This window comes from Neofelis nebulosa, chromosome 9, assembly GCF_028018385.1.
Source record: "Neofelis nebulosa isolate mNeoNeb1 chromosome 9, mNeoNeb1.pri, whole genome shotgun sequence".
In the NCBI taxonomy this organism is placed as follows: Eukaryota; Metazoa; Chordata; class Mammalia; order Carnivora; family Felidae; genus Neofelis; species Neofelis nebulosa.
Window position 1 is genome coordinate 61,447,325 of NC_080790.1, and position 23,504 is coordinate 61,470,828.

At 34.9% G+C, this 23,504-nt stretch overlaps 1 protein-coding gene across 6 annotated transcripts in view; it reads left to right on the forward strand.

Annotated features, from left to right (window-relative positions):
• USP34 (ubiquitin specific peptidase 34) overlaps nucleotides 1-23,504 on the forward strand; it is a 253,091-nt gene that overhangs the window by 198,245 nt on the left and 31,342 nt on the right. For all 6 annotated transcript variants that reach the window (XM_058683992.1, XM_058683996.1, XM_058683993.1 and 3 more), the window contains 14 exons: nucleotides 1,084-1,256; nucleotides 4,718-4,871; nucleotides 5,969-6,047; nucleotides 9,666-9,719; nucleotides 9,860-9,955; nucleotides 14,017-14,081; nucleotides 14,176-14,251; nucleotides 14,334-14,381; nucleotides 14,495-14,560; nucleotides 17,072-17,152; nucleotides 18,888-18,973; nucleotides 19,317-19,485; nucleotides 19,587-19,661; nucleotides 20,775-20,926. In XM_058683992.1, the coding sequence (XP_058539975.1) occupies nucleotides 1,084-1,256; nucleotides 4,718-4,871; nucleotides 5,969-6,047; nucleotides 9,666-9,719; nucleotides 9,860-9,955; nucleotides 14,017-14,081; nucleotides 14,176-14,251; nucleotides 14,334-14,381; nucleotides 14,495-14,560; nucleotides 17,072-17,152; nucleotides 18,888-18,973; nucleotides 19,317-19,485; nucleotides 19,587-19,661; nucleotides 20,775-20,926 (1,374 nt within the window). The remainder of the gene's footprint in view (nucleotides 1-1,083; nucleotides 1,257-4,717; nucleotides 4,872-5,968; nucleotides 6,048-9,665; nucleotides 9,720-9,859; nucleotides 9,956-14,016; nucleotides 14,082-14,175; nucleotides 14,252-14,333; nucleotides 14,382-14,494; nucleotides 14,561-17,071; nucleotides 17,153-18,887; nucleotides 18,974-19,316; nucleotides 19,486-19,586; nucleotides 19,662-20,774; nucleotides 20,927-23,504) is intronic.

Genomic DNA, 23,504 nt, shown 5'->3' on the forward strand with positions numbered 1-23,504 from the left:
CCTCTCTTTTTAGTTCCATTTATGTCTTGTATCCTCTGAATCGTGCATGGTTCCACGGTCAACCACAGGTCCTTTAGTGACTCTTAGCTCTCAGGCTAAAGGTCATAGTCTGACATGGCACACAAGGGCCTTCATCATTTGACTCCTTTATACTTCTGTAACATCATCGTTTGCCAGTTCAAAAAATCCATAATGATGATTTTTAGAGTTCTTGCTTCCTCTGCTTATGAAATCCTTTGGTTACCTGGTTTCCCTAAATTCCTTTTTTTCCTTAACTAAGTTTCTGATTCAAACAGAAACTCTTTTGATTCAGAATCTTAGAGTCCTAAGTACGATGAAGAATTATTCTCCAAAATTCATTATTTTTCATGAATCCAAGCTTATATATATATGTGTGTGTGTATATATATATAGTTTGTTTAAACTGAAATATTGGTGTTTTATTACTTTTTTAAAAATTTGAACTGGCAATATTTATTATAAGATTTAGGTAACCAGTTAATTTGGTGCTGCTGCATTGTTGTAACATCCAGCAGTGTTTACTGAATGCTGTCAGGCAGCATTCTAAAAGTAGTAGGAAATAGGCAGTTTAATCTCCATTTTAGGAATTTCCAAATTAGGAATTAAGCTCAGAGAGGTTAAATAACTTGTTCAGAGTCATATGTCTGGTAAATAAAACAGCCAGACTTTGCAGTTCTAATTTATAAAAATAAATAGGTCACTTCCTGTTACTTAAGATGGAAGAGAAAACTCTGAACCAGAGACCCTCCCCCCATATCTTTGGAGTATGTATGGTATGATGCCTTTTTATGCTTCAGTAACACCTTTAATTTCATGGAATTTACCACAGTGTACTGTAATTTTTAATTTTTCTTACCTAAACACAGGGAAACCCTTTCAAAATGGAAGAAGTCATGTAAGAGGGGGATATATGGTTACAGATACATTTAATAAGAACATGATTTAGAATACTTTTTATTATTTACTCTGAGTTGAATGTTGAAATAAATGTACAGTAAATGATACCAGTTGAAGTACCTTTTGAAAGAGATTTTTAACAGTTGTTTTTTTCATGTCTTTCAGGGCATGTTTTAAGAAATTGCCTCGCATTCTGAGTTTTAATACTATGAGATATACATTTAATATGGTAACAATGATGAAAGAGAAAGTGAACACACACTTTTCCTTCCCATTACGTTTGGATATGACGCCCTATACAGAAGATTTTCTAATGGGGAAGAGTGATAGGAAAGAAGGTAATTTTTTATCTTTCTCTTGCCTATATTTATCGTAAGTCTCCATAACAAGACAGTCGTCACTACAAAGTTGTAACCAACTACACATTTAACAAAATGAAATTAAATTTTAGAAAGGGGAATGTATTGAAGTACAGTGTGGCACATCAGTCATTAGCCAGTAAATATTTAGTATTTACTAGGATTGCGTTCTAGGCACTCCTCTGGGTGTTAGGGACATGGCAGTGAACAAGTAAACATGGTTTCTTACCTCATAGAACTTAAGTCTAGTAGGCATGTCTTACTGAAAAAGAAATTACTGGGATGCCTGGGTGGCTCAGCCTGTTAAGCATCCGACTCTTGGTTTCTGCTCAGGTCATGATCTCCCGGTTCATGGGTTCAAGCCCCTTATTGGGCTCTACGCTGCCATTGTGGAGCCTGCTTGGGATTCTCTCTCTCCTCACCCCTCTCTCGCTGCCCCTCCCCTGCTTGCATGTGTGTGTTTGTTCTCTCTCAAAAAATAAAGTTAAAAGAAATTACAAACAGAATGTGTCATCAGATAGGATGGTGAATGTATCTCATATCTAGCGGAATCAGAGATGGCTTTCACCAAGGTAACGTTGAAGTAGGGACTGAGTAAGGACTAGATTGAGAGGAATGGCTAATCTCTTTAGGTGGGTAGGAGGTGGGGGTGGAGTTGATAAGATGGACAAAAGGCAGTGACCAGATCATTTTGTTTGTAGGCCAGGTCTTTTTTTTTTTTTTTTTTTTTTTTAAGTAGAAAAAGCAGAGGCAAGCTGGGGAGAGGGGCAGAGGGAGAGCGAGAGAATCTTCAGCAGGCTCCACGCTCAGCATAGACCCTGATGTGGGGCAATATCCCACAACCCTGGGATTACTACCTCAGCTGAAATCAAGAGTCAACTGGCTGAGCCACTAGACACCCTAATAATTTTAATCTCTCTCTGTCTCTCTATTTCTCTCCCTCTCCCCTTCCCTCCCTCCCTCCCTCCCTCTTTCCCTCTCTCTCACTCTCTGTCTCTCTCTCTCTCTCTCTCTCTCTCTCTCTCTCTTTTTTTAATGTGAAACCTTTGGAACATTTTAAGTAGGGAACTGAGATGACCAGGTGGGTCTGGAAAAGGTTATTCTGACTACAGCAATAGAAATAAATGAATTAGAGGATGATGAAAGGGATGTAGGGAGGCCATTCTGATAAACCACAGGGAAGGTGGTAGCTTGATGAGCAAGTGTACATGGAGAGTTAATAGAATTTGATGATTGAATGAATAAATGAATCTAACAAAGTTACTGAATATCTATCTACTGTGTAACTTATTCTCATAGTGATGGCAGTAGAATGACAATAAAGAGCAAGGTCGGGATACCTGGTTCAGTGTCCAGCTCTTGATTTTGATCTTGGCTCAGGTTATGATCCCCGGGTGGTGGGATTGAGCCCTGTGTCGGGTTCTACACTGAGCGTGGAGCTAGGTTAAGATTCTCTCTCCCTCTCTGTCTCTGTCTCCATCTCCCCCACTCACACTTTGTCTCTCTCAAAAAATAAACATGTAAGTAAGTAAGTTTTTTGGCCCTTTGCAGCTTACATTTTAGTCTGCTACTAGAGGGAGGGAGAAAAGTCAAGAATGACTCAGGTTTGTGGCTTGATCAGCTAGGTGAATAGTGGGGTCAGTATTTCAAGATCTCAAGAAAAAGGGAATGTGGTCAGAAGTATTGAATGCTAAAGAAAAGGAATAGTTCAGTAAGAACATAACTGAAAACATGTAAAGTCGTTGGTTATCTTTATCATAGCATTTTCATTTGGGTATTACAATAGAGAGGCAGATTGCAATGAGTTAAAGATGACACTTGGTTCATATCTAGTTACCTCCAAATTATTACTGCTTTTATAAGACCAGTGATTTTCAAACTTAGGTTTATGTGCCTCAAGGAGCACAAACCAGTGAGAGAAAAAAGCAGAGGACTCTTTGTCTTTGCATTCTTTAGATGGAGAAGTTCTGTTTTACATAATAGCGATCTGGCAGTGTTTTCTTTGTATAAAAAGTTCTACCGATTAAAAATTTTAAGGTGTGAAGAAGCCACTGTATTTTACGATTTGAGAAAGAGAACTGTGTTTTTAATCTTTATACTCCATTGCCTGGCACTTGAACATTCAGTAAATGTTTTACCAAATGGTATATGAGAAGCGTAGACAATGAGGGTAGGCTGTTCTTTAAGAGAAGAATGTGCTCTTTCTTTGAAGAGAGAAGAGAGATTGGTGACTGTAGCTGTAGAGGAGTATGGAGTTCAGAATTTGAGTATGTTTAGGGGTGCTTGGGTGGCTCAATCAGTTAAGCTTCCAACTTCAGCTCAGGTCGAGATCTCGCAGTTTGTGGGTTCTAGCTCCACATTGGACTCTGCGCTAACAAGCTCAGAGCCTAGAGCCTGCTTTGGTTTTTGTGTGTGTGTGTCTGTCTCTCTACCCGTTCCCCGACTTGTGCTCTTTCTTTCTCTCTCTCTCTCAAAAAATGAATAAACATTTTAAAAATTAAAAAAGAATTTGAATATGTTTAGAAGTTGCAGAAAATGAGCCAGAAGAAGATGATTAACTTTGACAATATTTATAGATGAAGTTAAGAAGTAGGTGTTGTATATATATATTCTACTGTTTAGAACTCTTTTCAAACCATTTCAAAAATTATAGTGAGACTGCCAAGTTATTATACTTACTGGTATTTTTCATGATGTTTCCATGTGTAGAAGTAGCAGAAATTTATGCCAAGATGAAGGATTTTTTTAGGCCACAAGTGATGGGTTCAGAGTAGGATCCTACCTAGCACATCCAAACTTCTCGGCTGCTACTTTGACACTGTTAGCTATTTCCTTCCCTCCACAGTTATTACTTTCTTTCCAGTTTAGACTATGCGCTCAAGTTAACTTCAATCTGCTTTCACTCACTTATTTCTGATGATACTTTTCCCTTTCTAAAGGATGCTGAGAATACAGATCATAAATCTTTGAATTTACTAGATTATTCTGTAATTTTTCCATAGTATCTTTTATCCCTTTCAGATTTAAATCTTTAGCGACAGAAAGCATGTCTTTTGTTTCTGTCTCCTAATACAAAATGAGAAACTGTAACTTGACATTAGGAGACATAAGTATCTTAATGCCTTTTCAGATCTTGTATTTGCTTGCTCCTAATAAGATGAATGAAAAATTTTGTATTCTGCTATTTCAAAAGGAACAAGATTAGACAAAAAGCATATTTTACATTTCTACATTATGTTGAGGTTGCCCTTTCCAAGTGATTTGTGTAAATGTTCCTTGAAATTGTAGACTATGAATGGGGAATGATTAGCAAATATTTGTACCTGTTATAATACATAATGTATCTGTGCCTTTTTCTGTATATATTACGTAAAGTGATTCTAAGGTGTCACTGTGCAGTATTCAGAATTATTACCATTATCTTATGTAAATCATTTCAGGTTTTAAGGAAGTCAGTGATCATTCAAAAGATACAGAGAGCTATGAGTATGACTTAATAGGAGTAACTGTTCATACAGGAACAGCAGATGGTGGGCACTATTATAGCTTCATCAGAGATATAGTCAATCCACATGCTTATAAAAACAATAAATGGTGAGTTTTAAATATTTTATTCTTGGGATTAAATTCTTTTTCCTGTTTTTAAAGTTTAAACTTGTGATTGGTTTTGCTTCATATATGTTTCCTGATTTTATTTTTCTTAAAACTTTCTATAAAATTAGGAAATGTTAAATGAAAGTAACTGTCATAAGATGATGAAAATCAATTGTTCTTAAACTTCTTTTGAGAAGTTGATGGTGTCCTGAGACAAAAGAATATCCAAGGTTTTATATACAGCTTTAGATTCATAGACAATATTGCACCTTCCGAATCTTCTCTTTATTCACTCATTCAAGAGTTGTTTGCTGAGTGTCTTCTATAAGGTGGCTTCAGAGTCCTTGTATACGCCAATTCGAAGTTGCCTGAATGCTCCACTCTGTCCACCTTACTTTTCCCCTTCCAACCCGTACAATTTTTTTTTTAAGCAACTTTTATCAAGGTAATGGTTGGAAGTCATTAAATCAGTGCTTAATAGCTGTTTTTTGCTATTTAGATATTGTTAGGTAGAGTCTCAAGTATAGTGGCTATATCAATAGTAGGCGCTGTTCTACTGTTGGGAATATTGCTTTGAACAAAATGTACATTGGTAAATTGATCTGCAGTTAGCAGAATAGTTTGGTTGAACTCTTTAAGCTGTCATGTCCATGCTATCTTACCTTGTTTGCCCATTTGAATATAATTCCATATTTGGGATCCATTTTGATCATAAATTTTAAAATGACGTCTTTATTTTTGGAAGCTCTCCCATCTCTTAATCTTTTCTGTCTGGTAGCTTTACATATTCTATTAATGCAAACTTGTTATTTGTTTTTATGAACTCTTTTGTTACCCCTAGTTTTTAATAAATGTGTTTATTGGATTTTAGGACAGTTAAGATTTGTACAATTATATTCTAGTTTTTAGTAGATTAGCATTGTCAAAACAAGAACATAGAATTTACTTACTTCATGTTAAAAATAGTTGGATCGCAAAAGAAAGTTTGATTACTTCTTGTAATTTGTCACTATGTTATGTAAATATTTTTTAAATAGGTATAATACAGAGATACTCAGTACATATATACTTGGTCAACACTATATGCTCTGTTTTAGGTATCTTTTTAATGATGCTGAGGTAAAACCTTTTGATTCTGCTCAACTGGCCTCTGAATGTTTTGGCGGAGAGATGACGGTGAGTTTTATTCAGAAATTATAAATGTTTTGTGACTTCTCATGTGTTAGGCAGTATTATAAAATCCAGTAGCAGAACCACTAAAATTTCTTTTAATTGCTATGATTAAAACTAAAATTTATTCTGTTGTTGCTTATTGAAGTCGAGACTGTTTGGAATAGATACGAGGCACTGGGAAATACCTTTTAAAAGACTATTTCTGCCTTCAACTAATTAAGAAGGTTAAGACTTAAAATTGAAAATTTAAATAGTAGTATAGGAATTGAATTACATTGCTGTGAAACATTATGATGGAAGAAGTTGTTCACTTGAATGCTTTGGGATTCAAGCAAAAAGAAATTACTCTTTATTGACATAATATGAAAAATCTTTGTCAAGGACATTGGCTTAAGCTGAGCTTCGAAGAAGTACTCTTTCAGTACTTTTTTGTAATGGCAGCAGCAACCTGATTATTACTTTTGACAGGATACACAAAAAATATCTTATCTGTTATGTTATTATCTCTAAGACATGAGAAAAGACAATTAGGTTGGAATACTAGTGTTTAATTATAATATAACAATTACAATAAGATAGGCATTTTATCCAAGTATCAATTTTCTGAAAACTGTTAAAATACTGTTGATTCTCAAAAGACCAGCGTTAGTCATTCCCATTTCACAGATAAGCCCACGTAAAGTTATTTTTCACTTTAATAGCCATGTGTATTGTGAAATCACTGTTCACATTCTGGATTTTAATGCTCTTTGTTGCACTTACATACTACTATTAATAGAAAAGAGGAAGTAGGCAAATTGCTAACACTTCAGAAATGGATAGAAGGAGGAAGTAAATAATGAGTTCCTGATGCCATCGTTAAACTGACTGCATCTCTAAATGTTATTTGTAAAATATTTCCTCAAAAAAAGAAAAAGAAAAACAAGTACACTTAGCAAAGTTCTCTTAAAATGTAGTTTTTAAATTGCAAGTACATTTTCTTAACTTTATATACATTATGGTAAAGTATCTTTAAAAATGTTTTGAATATTTTCAGGTGTAGTTGACCCTTGAATAATGTGGGGGTTAAAGGTGCCAGCCCCCCACACAGTCAAAAATCCAAGTATAACTTGTCTGTTGCTCAGAAGCCTTATTGGGCACGCCTGGGTGGCTCAGTCGGTTAAACATCCAACTTCAACTCAGGTCATGTTCTCACGGTTCATGAGTTCAAGCCCTGTGTTGGGCTCTGTGCTGACAGCTTGGAGCCTGGAGCCTGCTTTGGATTCTGTGACTCCCTCTCTCTCTCTGCCATGCGCGTGTGCGCTCGTGCGCGCTCTCGCTCTCTCTCTCTCTCTCTCTCTCTCTCTAGAACAAACATTTTAAAAAATTAGGAAAAAAAAGGCCTTATTGATAACATGAATACTCAGTTAATACATATTTTGTATGTTACACATTATGTACTGTATTCTTTTTTTTAATTAATTAATTTTAAAATTTATATCCAAGTTACTTAGCATATAGTGCAACAATGTTTTCAGGGGTAGATTCGTTAATGCCCCTTACCAATTTAGCCCATCCGCCCTCCCACAATCTCTCCAGTAACCCTCTTTTTGTTCTCCATATTTAAGAGTCTCTTATGTTTTGTCCCCTTCCCTGTTCTTATCTTATTTCTGCTTCCCTTCCCTTGTGTTCATCTGTTCTGTGTCTTAAAGTCCTCATATGAATGAAGTCATATGATGTTTGTCTTTCTGACTGACTAATTTCGCTTAGCATAATACCCTCCATTTCCATCCACGTAGTTGCAAATGGCAAGATTTCATTCTTTTGATTGCCGAGTAATACTCCATTATACATATATGCATACACACTACCTCTTCTTTATCCATTCATCTATTGATGGACATTTGGACTCTTTCATACTTTGGCTATTGATAGTACTGCTATAAATATTGGGGTGCATGTGCCCCTTTTGAAACAGCGTACCTGTATCCCTTGGATAAATACCTAGTAGTGCAATTGCTAGGATGTAGGGTAATTCTGTTTTTAATTTTTTGAGGGACTTCCATGCTGTTTTCCAGAGTGGCTGCACCAGTTTGCATTCCCATCAGCAGTGCAGAAGAGATCCTCTCTCTCAGCATCCTCACCAACATCTGTTGTTGCCTGAGTTGTTAATGTTAGCCTTTCTGACAGGTGGGAGGTGGTATCTCATTGTGGTTTTGATTTGTATTTCTCTGATGATGAGTGATGTTGAGCATTTTTTCATGTGTCAGTTGGCCATGTGGATGTCTTCTTTGGAGAAATGTCTTCATGTCTTTTGCCCATTTCTTCACTGGATTATTTGTTTTTTGGGTGTTGAGTTTGGTAAATTCTTTATAGATTTTGGATACTAACCAACCCTTTATTTGATACATCGTTTGCAAATATCTTCTCCCATTCTGTCAGTTGCCTTTTTCTTTTGCTGATTGTTTCCTTCGCTGTGGGGAAGCTTTTTATTTAATGAGGTCCTGAAAGTTCATTTATGCTTTTGTTTCCCTTGCCTCTGGAGACGTATTGAGTAGGAAGTTGCTGCAGTCAAGATCAAAGAGGTTTTTGCCTGCCTTCTCCTCGAGGATTTTGATGGCTTCCTGTCTTACATTTAGGTCTTTCATCCACTGTGAGTTTATTTTTGTGTATGGTGTAAGAAAGTAGTCCAGGTTCATTTTTCTGCGTGTCACTGTCCAGTTTTGCCAGCACCACTTGCTGAAGAGACTGTCTTTACTGTCGTTATTCCATTGGATATTCTTTCCTGGTTTGTCAAAGATTAGTTGGCCATATGTTTGTGGGTCCATTTCTGGGTTCTCTATTCTGTTCCATTGATCTGAGTGTCTGTTCTTATGCCAGTACCATACATTCTTGATGATTACAGCTTTGTTTTTTATGTTTTATTTTTATTTCTTATGTTTACTTATTTTTGAGAGAGAGAGAGTGTGAGCAGAGGAGGGGCAGAGAGAGAGGGAGACACAGAATCGAAGCAGGCTCCAGGCTCTGATCCTTTAGCACAGAGCCCGACACAGGGCTTGAACCCACGAACTGTGAGATCATGACCTGAGCTGAAGTCAGACACTTAACCGACTGAGCCACCCAGGGCCCCCATGATTACAGCTTTGTAATACAGCTTGAAGTCCGGGATTGTGATGCCTCCTGCTTTGGTTTTCTTTTTCAAGGTTGCTTTGGCTATTTGGTATCTTTCTGGTTCCATACAGATTTTAGGATTATTTGTTCTAGCTCTGAAGAATGCTGGTGTTATTTTGATAGGAATACTGTATTCTTACAATAAAGCTAGAGAAAAGAAAATGATATGAAGAAAATCATAAGAAAAATAAGTTTACAGTATTGTACTGTATTTATTGGGAAAAAAAAAAATCTGCCTTTAAGTGGACCTGTGCAGTTCAAGCCTGTGTTATTCAAAGGTCGACTATACTTTTAGCCAAAAACTTTTGTCAAGGATTTTTATGATGTAGTACTATTTGAACACTATTTACAAAGTTACTATAAAGAATAAAATAGGTATTTATGAAATATTTTATATATAAATACAACTGAGATAAATATAAGCTGAAATATTGTCTTTTAAAGTAGCAAAACTTTTATTTTTTTAAACAGACCAAGACCTATGATTCTGTTACAGATAAATTTATGGATTTCTCCTTTGAAAAGGTAATCATTTCTTTGCATATATCATTTTACATAGTTTTCTTTCTTCCATGTTATCTAATTTTATAGTTAAACTTGGTCAAATTGAAAATATACTTATTTTTTCATCTTTTTTTTTTTTTTTTTTTTTTGGCCCCTTAAAGACACATAGTGCTTATATGCTGTTTTACAAACGCATGGAACCAGAGGAAGAAAATGGCAAAGAATTCAAATTTGATGTTTCGTCAGAGTTACTAGAGGTATAGTTAATTTAACTTAAACAGCAGTTTACAAGCATGTCAAGAATTTATGCAAGTAATAGAACTCCAAGAGCAGGCTATGGCAATGTTAGGATTTGTAATCTGGGATGGACCTTAACAGTGTTTATAGATAGTCTTGGTAATACTGATATATGACAGATGCATGTGAAGTGAATGAGATTAAAGTGAGTGGAAATAATTAGTAATATTAAAGAAAAGTAAGAATAAGACAGGTAAAATAGTTGATGGAATTGGGGCAACCTCATAAGTAACTTATATGTGTGGTAATGGATTGGGTGATTGGTGTTCGTTCCTTCTTTGCTTCATGTTACATATAAATGTGCCATATATTTGAAATGCACTTAAAATACTATCAAATGCTTTAAAATGTGTCTTGATTGTAGTATTGAGGTTTTCTTTGTTTTATAATGTAATAAGTGGTAGTGTTACTTTAACGCCTTAAGAGTTATAAAATACATTCACAACTCTGTGTGTGTTGTATCAATGTAATAAACTCAGCTGAAAGTACAAAATATAAATCTTCAAAAAGGTATACCTGGTAAAAATGTAATCTTCCATCTAAACAGTTCAGCTTTTACTATCTAATTGGTTAATATTTGCCCTGTTGCGGTCATGTCTTAAAACCAAGTGGAATTTTTTCCCCCAAACAAATAATCTTAACAGGTGTCTTACCTACCCATAATATTACTGATAAAAACACAAGAACATCCACATCTTTTAAACCTTTGAATTGGATTTACCAGCAAAATTAGGTGCTTCATCAGATTTCTTATTCTAGATAAGGACCCAACAGTATTTAATGACAACCCAGCCCACTTGTGAAGTAAAATGAAATTTTAACTGAAACCTTAAAGATGTATTTTGTTGGGGCATCTGGGTGGCTCAGTCAGTTAAGCATCCAACTTCGTCTCAGGTCATGATTTCACAGTTCGTGAGTTTGAGCCCCACATCAGGCTCTGTGCTGACAGCTCAGAGCCTGGAGCTTGCTTTGGATTCTGTGTCTCCCTCTCTCTGTTCCTCCCTCACTTGCTTCTCTCTCTCTTTCTGTCTCTCAAAAATAAAAATGAAACATTTAACATTTTTGTTTAACATTTGTTTGTTTTTGAAGGAAAGAGAGAGCATGAGCGGGGCAGGGGCAAGGAGAGAGGGAGACACAGAATTCAAAACGGACTCCAGGCTCTGAGCTTTCAGTGCAGAACCCAACGCAGGGTTCAAACTCCACAAACTGTGAGATCATGACCTGAGCCTGAAAATGAAACATTAAAAAAAAAAAAAGATGTATTTTGTTTACATCAGCGGTTCTGAAACTTCCTATTCTCAGAACTTTTATATTCTTAAAAAATATTGAGAACCTGGGGCACCTAGGTGGTTCAGTTGGGTCCTTCTTCATCTCAGATCATGATCTCACGGTTCCAGAGTTCGGCCCTGCTTCGGGCTCTGTGCTGATAGCTCAGAGCCTGGAGCCTGCGTCAATTCTGTGTCTCCCTCTCTTTCTGCCCCTCCCCCACACATGCTCTGTCTCTCTGCCTCTCAGAAATAAAACTAATTTAAAAAAATTTTTTCTTGGGGCGCCTGGGTGGCGCAGTCGGTTAAGCGTCCGACTTCAGCCAGGTCACGATCTCGCGGTCCGTGAGTTCGAGCCCCGCATCAGGCTCTGGGCTGATGGCTCGGAGCCTGGAGCCTGTTTCCGATTCTGTGTCTCCCTCTCTCTCTGCCCCTCCCCCGTTCATGCTCTGTCTCTCTCTGTCCCAAAAATAAATTAAAAAAAAAAAAAAAAAAAAAAAAGTTAAAAAAATTTTTTCTTTTAAATATTGAGAACCTTAAAGTTTTTTTAAATATTAGTTTTAATGTGGTGGTTATATCTGTCAATACTTACTATATTAGATATTAAAACAATTTTTAAAATTTACATTAATTTATTTAAAAATATCAAAAATAAACTTGTGACATACTAATATAAGTAACATTTTGTTAAAAAAATATTTTTCAGAACAAAACCCTGTTTTACATGTTGGCAAATCTTTTTAATATCTGATTTAATAGTTGACAGCTAGAGTCTCATAATAGCTTTTTGCATTTGCTCTGTTGTGATCTCATTCATCATTTAGCCTCTGGGAAACTTCATTCTATGCTCAAAAAAGAATGAGAGCTTAAAAAAGGCAGATAGCATCATCATATTACTAAAAAAATGGTGTAGATCTTACATATACCCTAAAATGGTCACAGGTACTCCACAGCTCTCTCAACCATTCTTTGAGAACCACTGATTTATGTGGTGACAAAAGGAAATCCATCCTTTTGCTCTACCAAAACAAGAAAAATAAACTACATCAAAATATTCTTGATTGCACATCTAAGCCAACCCTTTTTTCCTGGCATTGCTTTAGCTTATTAATTTAAAATGAGTTTGTTTGCATATACATTTTACTGAAAATATTAAAATATAATACTGTTACTTAATATTAACATAGATTTTAGGTAAAAACTAGAATCTGATCTTTTAAATTTGTACAGTTAAAATATAGCTAGTAGCAGACTTTCCCAAAGAGTAAATTGAAAATTTAGAGCTATAAAATTTATTAAGTTAACAAACATTATATAATGACTATTATGGATAAAACAAAATGCCCAGAAAGAGTAGTTGATTTGAATTGCTGGGGGAAATGATTAGGAAATGCTTCAGATTAGCCTTAAGCTGAGACTTGAAAGGTAGCAAAGAGTTAATCATGTGAAGATTACTCCAAGCAAAGAGTAGATTATGTACAAATTCCCTTAGGAAAGAAAGAGTTTATTGGCATGTTTTAGGAGCTGAAAGATGATCTCTGAGACTGTGATGATTAGTAAGTTCAAGGAAATGTGAGCCAAGATGAAATTGAATGGGATATAGAAAATACCTGGGAAAAATGTGATCATTGTAGTGAAGTAATTTCACACTTAGACACACCCAGATTGCTTCACATATGTTGTATTGTTAAAACATAAAAAGGATTGTCAAAAAATAGGGTGAATATTTCTGTAGGACAGAAATGGAACAGATATAAAAGCACTGAGTCTGGTGGAAAAACAGGACTACCAGGCTCTAGGGTCCCCTTTAGCTCTTTTGGGGTAAAGGGGACAAAAATTATGACAGAGGATCTAGAGCCGAGCTCATGGCTAGAAGTTGAAAGCTGGGAATGGAGCTCCATTGGTGTGAAAAAGCATTGATGGTCGAATGCTGCCAAAGTTTTCTTGAAGCTACAGCTTTCTAGAAAGCTGCGTGCATAGAAATGCTAGAGTACCAAGAACTCTGAAGCAAACCATTCAGTGACTAGGTCTGCATCAATGTGGAGCAGGAGCCCTAATACATAATTCTAAGAGCTGGTTCTAGACTAGAGTAGTGGGCTGGGAAGCAAGTAGAGGTAGTTGAAAATCTTTAGGAAGGATCAACACAGGCAGTAATGTCAGTAATCAACATAAATATGTTCCAGATAAAAATAACTTTATGGAACTAACAACAACTCAGAGCATGTTTAGGGTATTCACAGAGTTAAAGGAACACAAAAACTAAAGTGAGCAGAGAAGTTACTCTAAAGGCTCATGTCAGAAATAATTATTTTTCATAATTTTTACAGAATAAGCCAGGAAATCACCTCTTAAGTCAACCAACCTGAATTGTTTTTATTTTGCCAGTTTTCGAACATAAACCTTTCTCATAACCTGTTTTTATCAAAACAGGACATAATTTTATTCATTTATATATTCGCTCTTGAGACAAATGGTATTTCAGAGTTCTTCCTTTCACAGTCTGTATAATTGCATTTTTAAAAAACTAATTGCTTGAGGTAGCCAGATACAGAATGACAACATTGGAGCAGGCTTAGTAGCCATTTTCATATTCTTGTATACCCAGAAAAAAATCAACATGAATTTTAAGTGCCTGTATTTTTTGCTTTTTTTGTTTCTTTTAGAGCAAATCTTTTTTTGTCTAATAAAAATACTAGTAAAATGTAATGAAGCAAATGCTTTCTGATATGTAATGTTAACATTTTCTTTTACTTCAGTGGATTTGGCATGATAACATGCAGTTTCTTCAAGACAAAAACATATTCGAACATACGTATTTTGGGTAAGTTTTGTAAATTTAGTAATAGATTTTTGTTACACATTTAAAACAAATCTTCTTCTGTAAGAAATGTAACTTAACTTTTTTTTAATTCTAGGTTTATGTGGCAGTTATGTAGTTGTATTCCCAGTACATTACCAGATCCTAAAGCTGTTTCCCTAATGACAGCAAAGGTAATCTATAAGCCTTAGATAGTTTTTCAAAATTGACTACTTTAAGATAATTAAATATTTTTTGCTTAATCTTTTCTTACAGTTAAGCACTTCCTTTGTCCTAGAGACGTTTATACATTCAAAAGAAAAGGTATGTGTTGTGTTTCGTAGATTTTTGTGTCATTTATCAGATAACTTCTGGTTTTCATGATCTTTAGCTCAGAAGTAGATGCCTTAAGTGACTTCTTTCTTTTTCTTTTTTAGCCCACAATGCTTCAGTGGATTGAACTCCTGACCAAACAATTTAATAATAGTCAAGCAGCTTGTGAGGTGAGAATAATTCAACAAACAATGCATAATTTAATGTGCACTTTTTTATTTACTTTTCTTCTTAGATGCTACAGCAAAATTATTGTATTTTATAATAGGGATCCCAATGTAAATTGTTCCTAAAATTACTCAACAACTGAGAAAGTTGTCATTTATGTGTCCTATCCATTACACTGATTAAACAATTGTTAAGGTATTTAAAAATCCTTGGGTGCCTCTCCCCCCATGTATTAGAATTAAAAATACAGAAAATTCAGAAGACTGATACCAGATATTTCTTAACTAATTTTGAATATTATAAAACAATAGTTGATAACAAAATCTTCCTTCCCCCTCCAAGATAAAAATGCATATATCCTAGTATATCAGTTTATGTCCAATTTTATCTTCTATATTGTGGTCTAATGTATCCCTGTAACAATATATCCTTAAGGATAATCTGCTCACAAGTAATGATCACTTAACCATATTGGCATCTTACTGTTATTTTATTATTTCTTGATTAGTTCCCAAAGTGATATAAGCCTTTCTAGGAATTCAAGTCTTAAAATTTTCCTGAGGTGGGAGATAGCAGTATAGTGTACAATAGATGAAATTAGTTGAAGACTTTTTTTCTTTTTTTCTTTTCTTTTTTTAATTGTTTATTTTTGAGAGAGAGAGAGGGAGGGACAGCATTAGCAGGAGAGGGTCAGAGAGAGAGGGAGACACAGGATCAGAAGAAGGCTCCAGGCTCTGAGCTGTCAGCACAGAGCCCGATGCGGGGCTCGAACCCACAGACTGCAAGATCATGACCTGAACTGAAGTCAGACAACCAACTAGCTACCCAGGTGCCCTGAAGATATTTTTCTTATGTATAAGTTCATCTGATTATGCCTTGAAGCAGTGGAATTAGAGAATCTGATTGTTGTAGAATACAAATACAAAGCCATAATTTTTTAAAACTTTGTAATGAGTATTTCAAAACGAGCACAAAAGTAGAAAGATAATGAACTCTTGGGTACCTATCACCCAGTTTCAACAAATAGTAACATTATTTTGTTTTCATCTCTTCCTCGTGTCTGTTTTGAGGTATCTTAAAGCAAACCCAGATAGCATATCATACACATCCATGAGTACTGAGTATGTATCTCTGATGAGAACTTTAAAAAATATATATAACCATGATTCCATACTCCTAGTAAAATTAGAAGTGGTTCCTCAGCATCATCCAATACTCATTTTGTGTTCACTTTTCTCTAGTTGTCTAAAACATGATTTCGCAGTGCCTAGGTGGCTCAGTCGGTTGAGTGCGGACTTAGGCTCAGGTCATGATGTCGCTGTCTGTGAATTTGAGCCCCACATCGGACTCTTTTGCTAATAGCTTAGAACCTGGAGCCTACTTTGGATCCTGTCTCCCTCTTTCTCTGCCCCTCCCCCACTTGTGCTCGGTCTCTCTCTCTCCCTCTCCCTGTCAAAAATAAACATTAAAAAAAATTTTTTTTAACATTTTTTGGGGCCACCTGGCTCGGCCCAGTGGTCTAAGCATCCAACTTTGGCTCAGGTCATGATCTCAGTTCATGAGTTCGAGGCCCATATCTGGCTGTCTGCTGTCAGTGCAGAGCCTGCTTCAGATCCTCTGTCTCCCTATCTGCCCCCACCCCCAAATAAACAAACATTAAAAAAATTTTTTTAATGTTTTTCTTCTCTCAGTTTGCTTGTTTGAAGTAGTATTTAAACAAAGGCTACATTTTGCTTTTGTCTCTTAAATCAACTTTCATCTGTAGCAGTTAATAACTTTTTTTTTCCTCTTTGCTACTTTGTCATTTGATCTGCAGAATTCTCTACATGCTTGTTTTGACTGATTGTATCCTCCTGGTGTTAGTTAACAAGTTCCTCTATTCTCCACCCCTTTCATGTTTTCATATATAGTGTTGCCACTACACACACACACACACACACACACACACGTATATATATACGTGTGTGTGTGTGTGTGTAATTAAAATTCTCTACACTTATCAGTAATTGTGTATATATATATGCACACAGTAAAATTCAGTATTACAGGAGTTAAGTGATTAAGAGATATCTGGAAATCATTGATAATTGTCTTAGCATAAAGAAGTGTTTTTTGTTATCAAGGGAACATAATTTCTTTTTAAACAGAAAAAAACAAATCAGTGCATCATGTTATTAATAGGAACAAAAGATAACTGCAGTCTGACATCTGTGAGAAACAAGAGGAAAATAGTATTCCATTTTATTATGTTAAGGGCTGTAGGTTGCCATGATGCAGGTTGTACACTGTGATGTAGATGGCATTCATGAAATTCTGTAGTTAGAGGACCCTGATTGTGACTTTTGGCATTTTAGAGTTTTGGACTTTGTATCAGTTAAAGAATCTGTTTTGGTAAGAACTTAAACTAATCGAAACATTGACTAGAAGTAAAATCCTTATGTGATTTTTTTTTTTTTAAATCCTGTATTTAACAAGTATTGGTTGAATGTTTATATCACACTATTTTTCTACAGTGGTTTTTGGACCGTATGGCTGATGATGACTGGTGGCCAATGCAGATACTAATTAAGTGCCCTAATCAAATTGTGAGACAGGTAAGAAAAAGAGTGTTTGAAAAAGAGGTAGCCTTCAAACTAATAATTCTAAATTTGCCTGTGAATGTATTTTAACCCAGCATTGAAAAGTAGTTTGAAAAGACTGACCTCTTATCAAAAAAATAATTTTGCTGTTGTTTCATCAGCTTCTTTTAGCAAATCAACTATCTTTCCAACCAAGTGATTAAAATCATTCACATTTCCTGGTTGTAGGAAGATAGCTTTAACTCCCTGTTCTCTCAGATCCTACTATGGCTGCTTTCTGAGTTGTACTGATTCTTTTTCAGAACCTTAGATATTCTAACCATGGTAGAGTGTTGTAATGGCCTTAAAAATTAAATGAATAGTATATTACATTTCTGTGAAAGATTTTGAACTGTCACATGAAACAATTTGTGTCTCCTTAAATCTTTGGGAAAATTAGACCAAAAAAAAAGTAAATATTTTATATTCACTTATGACACAGAACCGAAAATTTAATCTGAAAATGCCACTTTTCCCTTATTACTGACAAACAATTTTTACACCATAAAATTAATCAAAACCTTTCAAAGTGTAAAATACAGTAGTTCTGTCCCCAGACTTATGCACCCATCATCTAATTTTTATAATCCTGCTAAGAGAAACTCCATACCTATTAAGTCACTCCCCATTTTATCCTGTTGCTTCTTTTCAGCCACTAATGACAGCCCCTTATCTATGAATTTGCCTACTTAATGATATGGATTTGCTTATTTAATGATAATTGGAGTCACACATTTTGTGGTCTTTTAATATTGTCACTGATTTAGCAGTGTTTTCAAGGTTTATCCATGTTGTAGCATGTATCTGTACTTTTTTGCCAAATTGTATTCCATTGAATGGATATACTAAATATTGTTTATCCATTCAGCAGTTGATGAACATTTGGGATGTTTTCACTTGGCTATTTTGAATAATGCTGCTCTGAACATTTGTGTACAAATATTTGTGTGGACATATGTTTTCAGTTATTTTGGGTATCTACCTAGGAGTGGAATTCCTGGGTCATATGGTCACTCTAGGTTTAATATTTTAGGAACGACCAAAAATTTCTGTGGTGTCTGCACCAGTTTATGTTCCCACCAGCAATCTATGAGATTTCTTTTTTTCACTGTCTTCTTCAGCATTTGTTACTGTCTTTTTGATTTTAGCTCTCCTAATGTGTGTGAAGTAGTTAGTATGTCATTGTGGTTTTGGTTTGCATTTCCCTAATATTTAATGATAGTGAACATCTTTTCATGTGCTTAGTGGCTATTTGTATATTTTATTTAGAGAATCCCAACCCTTTTTAATCCATGTTTCTTTTAGGTAAACTTAAATCACATTTCCTTCCCTTAGTCATTGACCTCTGATAAGCAGCTATCCTTCCCTATTCCACTCTTTTAAAGAGATGGATGCTAAGTTTTCTGTTCTGTATATCTCCATTAATCAAGAGGTTTTTATGAAGCTTTGTGGGTTTTTTGTGTGTGTTTTCTATTACTGAAATGTATAGTTTATTGTTGTTTTTTCATTTATTACAAAAGTGATTATTTTTAAGCTACCTTTACCTTATATTTTTAGTCCAGGTGAGATGTCAGAAGAGCTTTAGAATGTCAAAAGATAATCTGTGGGGAAAAGAAATGGTTGGCAGAGAGTTTTGAATCATGTTAATTTTTTAGTATCTCTATTACCTGATAAAGTTGGCTCTTAGATTGTTACAACTTTTCGTTTATAGATGTTTCAGCGTTTGTGTATCCATGTGATTCAGAGACTTAGGCCTGTGCATGCTCATCTTTATCTACAACCAGGAATGGAAGATGGGTAAGAAGTGCCTTTTGAACATTTTATTTTTAAGCTTTTTAATTATACACCTACAGAGTATTTTTAAATATCCACAGTGAAACATTTGGATTCTTCTATTTAAAAATAATCTGTAATGATACCGATCAAGGAGAGAAAACTTTTATTTTTGATCTTTAAAATTGTCTACAAGTAACTTCATGATTGAGTTAGCCAGACACAATAATTAGAATCCACCTACTTAAATTATTGCAGTCTATTGCAAAGATGAAAGATAAATTTGGGTTTTTAAAAACATCTCTCCTTCCAGAATATCTATCCCCAGACTTCATACTGTCTCTGAGATATTAAATTATATTTTCAGGTCAGATGATATGGATGCCTCAGTGGAAGATATTGGTGGTCGTTCGTGTGTCACTAGATTTGTGAGAACTCTGTTATTAATTATGGAACATGGTGTAAAACCTCACAGTAAACACCTTACAGAATACTTTGCCTTCCTTTATGAATTTGCCAAAATGGGTGAAGAAGAGGTAAAGCTATATCTTATTTCTGGGATTATGTACCTGTTTTCAGTATTTAAAACTTCATTGTTTTTATGTTATATTTTTAAATCGATGTTTTTTATTTTTAGAGCCAGTTTTTGCTTTCACTGCAAGCCATATCTACAATGGTACATTTTTACATGGGAACCAAAGGGCCTGAAAATGTAAGTGCAGTTCTCTCTCATATTGGGGAATTTAGGGGTCCATGTTTTCAAGTTTGTATCATGGAAAGTCCTTAGACATTAGAACCCTTTAAAGTCTCTTCTGGCCCTGATATTAGATAATGTTAAGGGTCTGAGTTTGGTTGATATTTTTAATGAATGTAGCAAGAGAAGAAATAATCAAATAATGATTTCATTGGCAAGGCCCTAGAACAAAGCAAATATATTTAGGCAAAGTAGCCACCACCTGTTTTGGAGTCCTATCAAATGTATGTCATCTCAGTGAACATTTTTGCTGGCCGTATTTTTAAGCCCTTTGCTATTGAGTTTGTAAAATCTTGCAAAAATTTAAGTAGCTGGTCTATTCATAATTATGAAAGTATTATATGAACTTTGTCTTGTCTGTGACGACCACATTGGCTTGTGCCCTATTTTTACTGTTGTTACCTCCGTTTTACAGATCAGGAACTTGAGGCTTAAAGAAGTTAACTTGTTTTAGACCACAGTGAATTGGGCTTTGATCTTTGGTCAGACTCCTGAGCTAAACTGTTAAACCATTATACAGTAATGCTTCTCAGAATATGGGCTTTTACTACCTAATTCCTGACTATATTGTGACCTGTTCAGACTGCTTTTCTTTTGCTTTTTAAATCATAAAATGTCTTCAGCCTCTTGCATTTCAAAGCCCAAGTGCATATCTCTTTGGAAGACTTACTATTTGGATTATCTGAACACTATTAATTTGTGTAACTGGCATTTTTATTAAATAGGAAATGCTGTTTTATCATACTCATATAAAAGTTGATCTTGATTTATCTTCCAAGGGACTTGCCTGTAAGAAAAAAGAAATTGTTAAAAGATTTATCCCCGTAGGTGAGGTGTAAATAGTCACGGTGTTGAGAATCATTGTTCTTTACAGTTCTGCCTGCTGTGTCTAAAGTTGTCCTGAATGTTGTTTAGACTCTTAAAAGTTAAGGTTAGGCCTTTGTGTGGTTGTTCTTTAATACATGCTCCTGCCACCATTTACATAGGGTAGTTTTGTAAAAGGTTCAAGTTATTTTCTCTCTGGATAATTCAGTATTGACATATTAGTTCTAACATTTTGTTCTGTTCTAGCCTCAAGTTGAAGTATTATCAGAGGAAGAAGGGGAAGAAGAGGAGGAGGAAGAAGATATTCTCTCTCTGGCAGAAGAAAAGTACAGGCCGGCTGCCCTGGAAAAAATGATAGCTTTAGTTGCTCTGTTGGTTGAACAATCTCGCTCAGAAAGGTGAAATGTTTCAACATTCAAAATGCTTAAAGCATGTTTGATTTTATTCCTTCTACATACTTGTTTTACCACTACTAGCTTTTGTTACATAATTCCTTTTAAATAACACCACTATTTATCAACTCTTGTGGCATAAGTATTTCAATCTTTTGTATGAAACTCTTACTTTCACTGAGTCATGTTAGAAATATACGTTGAAGAAATATACAGTAAAATATTTAGCAAAACTATATGTGCGTTCATCCTTTGACCTAGCAATACTACTTCCAGAAATGTGTGCCCCAAATACAGAAAGATGTATGTACAGTGATATTTATTGAAGTAGTTAGTTTATAACAGCAGAAGACTGGAAATATCCACCAAAAGGGGATTAGTTGACAAAAGCCGGCATCCACTCAGTAGAATACTCTATTGCTGAAGAAAAAAAGCATGGGAAATTATCTGTACTACCATGGAGAGGTGTTTAGGATAAATATTACTAAGTGAAAAAAGCACGGTGGAGAAAACTGTGTATAGTATGGTACTTTTTAAGAAAGGGGAGGCTATAAGGGGAGAGTGGGGGAGAGAGAGATTGAGAGCATGTACACCCAATTTCCATTATTCCTCATTATGGATCTCCTGTTTCCAAATCTGCCTACTTGCTAGGATTTATTGCAATCCCAAAATAAGTACTCATGGCACTTTTACAGTCATTTATTGTGGGCTGCAGATGTACATGTGCAGAGTGGCAAAAAATTAGAGTTACCTGACACATATTTTTCTAGCCAAGGTCAAACATGATGACACTGTGCCTTCCTGTTTCACTTCTCATGTTGTAAACAAATATCTTTTTCATGGTTTATGCCATGTTCGTCACATTTGTGCTTTTTTAGTGGCTTGGTATTTAAAATTGCCCCCATATATAATGCTAAGTGCTATCTAGTGTTCCTAAGCCCATTAAGTCCGTAATGTGCCTTAAAGAGAAAATGCACATTAGACAAGCTTCATTCAGATATCAGTTATAGTATTATTTGCTGTGACTTCACTGCTAATGAATGAACAACATATATTAAATAAAGTATCTTTAAATAGAAACACACATAAAACAAGGTAACGTATTGATTGGTTGAAGAAAATGTTGTGACCAGAGGCTCACAAGAGCCAACCTTGTATTTCCCTTATGAGCAATGATTAAATAATCACTAATTCAATGTTTGCAGCACATTATAGAACATAAGTACTACAATAACAAGAATTTACTGTATTTTTAAAAATTGAAGTCTAAATTAAGAAAAAAAAAGTAGTTTCCTATGGTTGGGGGAGGGGAAAACAGACTAGAAAGGACAGAAATGAAAACTTGACTTCTATGAATATATGTTGTTGTTTTTTTTTTTTAGATTTAACTTGTAATCATGTAAATGTTTTATATAATTATAAGTGAATTAATAAAATGCAATCCCTAAAAACCAAAAGCAGACTGAAATAAATGAACTATATATTGACCTGGTGGCATAGTCATTGGAGAGGAATTCATTAAAATGACTTTAGAGCACATTAACTGTAAATTCCTAGTTGTACATGAAGGACAAAAAGAATTGTAAAATTATCCTAAACTGTTTTACTAAGTATATTGTTAATAATGTAATTGTGATTATTATTCTGAAACAAACGTATATTATAGAATAAAGCAAATAGTAATTGTCAGTGTCATTCGAAACGAAGATTTTCAGCAAAAGAAGGAAGAAATAGAGATAGAATATTGTAGGTTTTTTATATAAGTTCTTTAAAACTAAATTTGAATTTGGGAAGATCAGTAGAGTTTATGGTGTATTTTGTCTTAAGCAAACAAAAAATGTTTTATATACTCCCGATTTTCTGAAAGGGCTTAGAAATCTTGCCCAACCCAGAATCCATGTGTGCCACTGGCATCTGGATTATAGTCTCCAGATACCATTTCCTGTGGTAAAAAAATCAGGATTCCTTGAAAAAAAAAAAAGGCCAATTCCAGGTCTTGGGCAAGAAAGAAATGGGCCGTTTTGCAAAGCAGAGACCATCAGAGACTACTGAGATTATATATGTTAAAAGGACTCAACCAATTTAAGGATATTTCTACTGGTTATAGATTGGACAACCCGAGTATCAGTAATATAAGAATAATTACAAGTGGACAAAAATGTAAAATGCATCACAGATGTTTAAATCCATGAGTTTGTAATGGTGCCTAAAAATTAACAAACAAAATACTTGTAACCTTTGGAGTATAGTAGGAAACCAAATCATAATTTTGGAAACTTATTAATAAAGGAATGATATCAAGCATTTATCTTATCAGCAAGAATTATCCCTCATGGCAACCAATGGGTAAATGAGAGGAAGTTTGCTGTCTTGGAGGTATTCGAGCTAATAAATGAGCAAGTAATGCTGGAATTAGTATGTCTGTATTTTGCAACCTGAATGAAGTAATGGATCTAGGAAATGATCATCATTGACTGAAAATGCTACAAAAAGACAGCCTTTCATTGTGTGCCTCCTGATGAAAGTCAATACCATCTCCTATAAAGCATGCTTGATTAAAAAGATCAAACCCAGATATGATCAA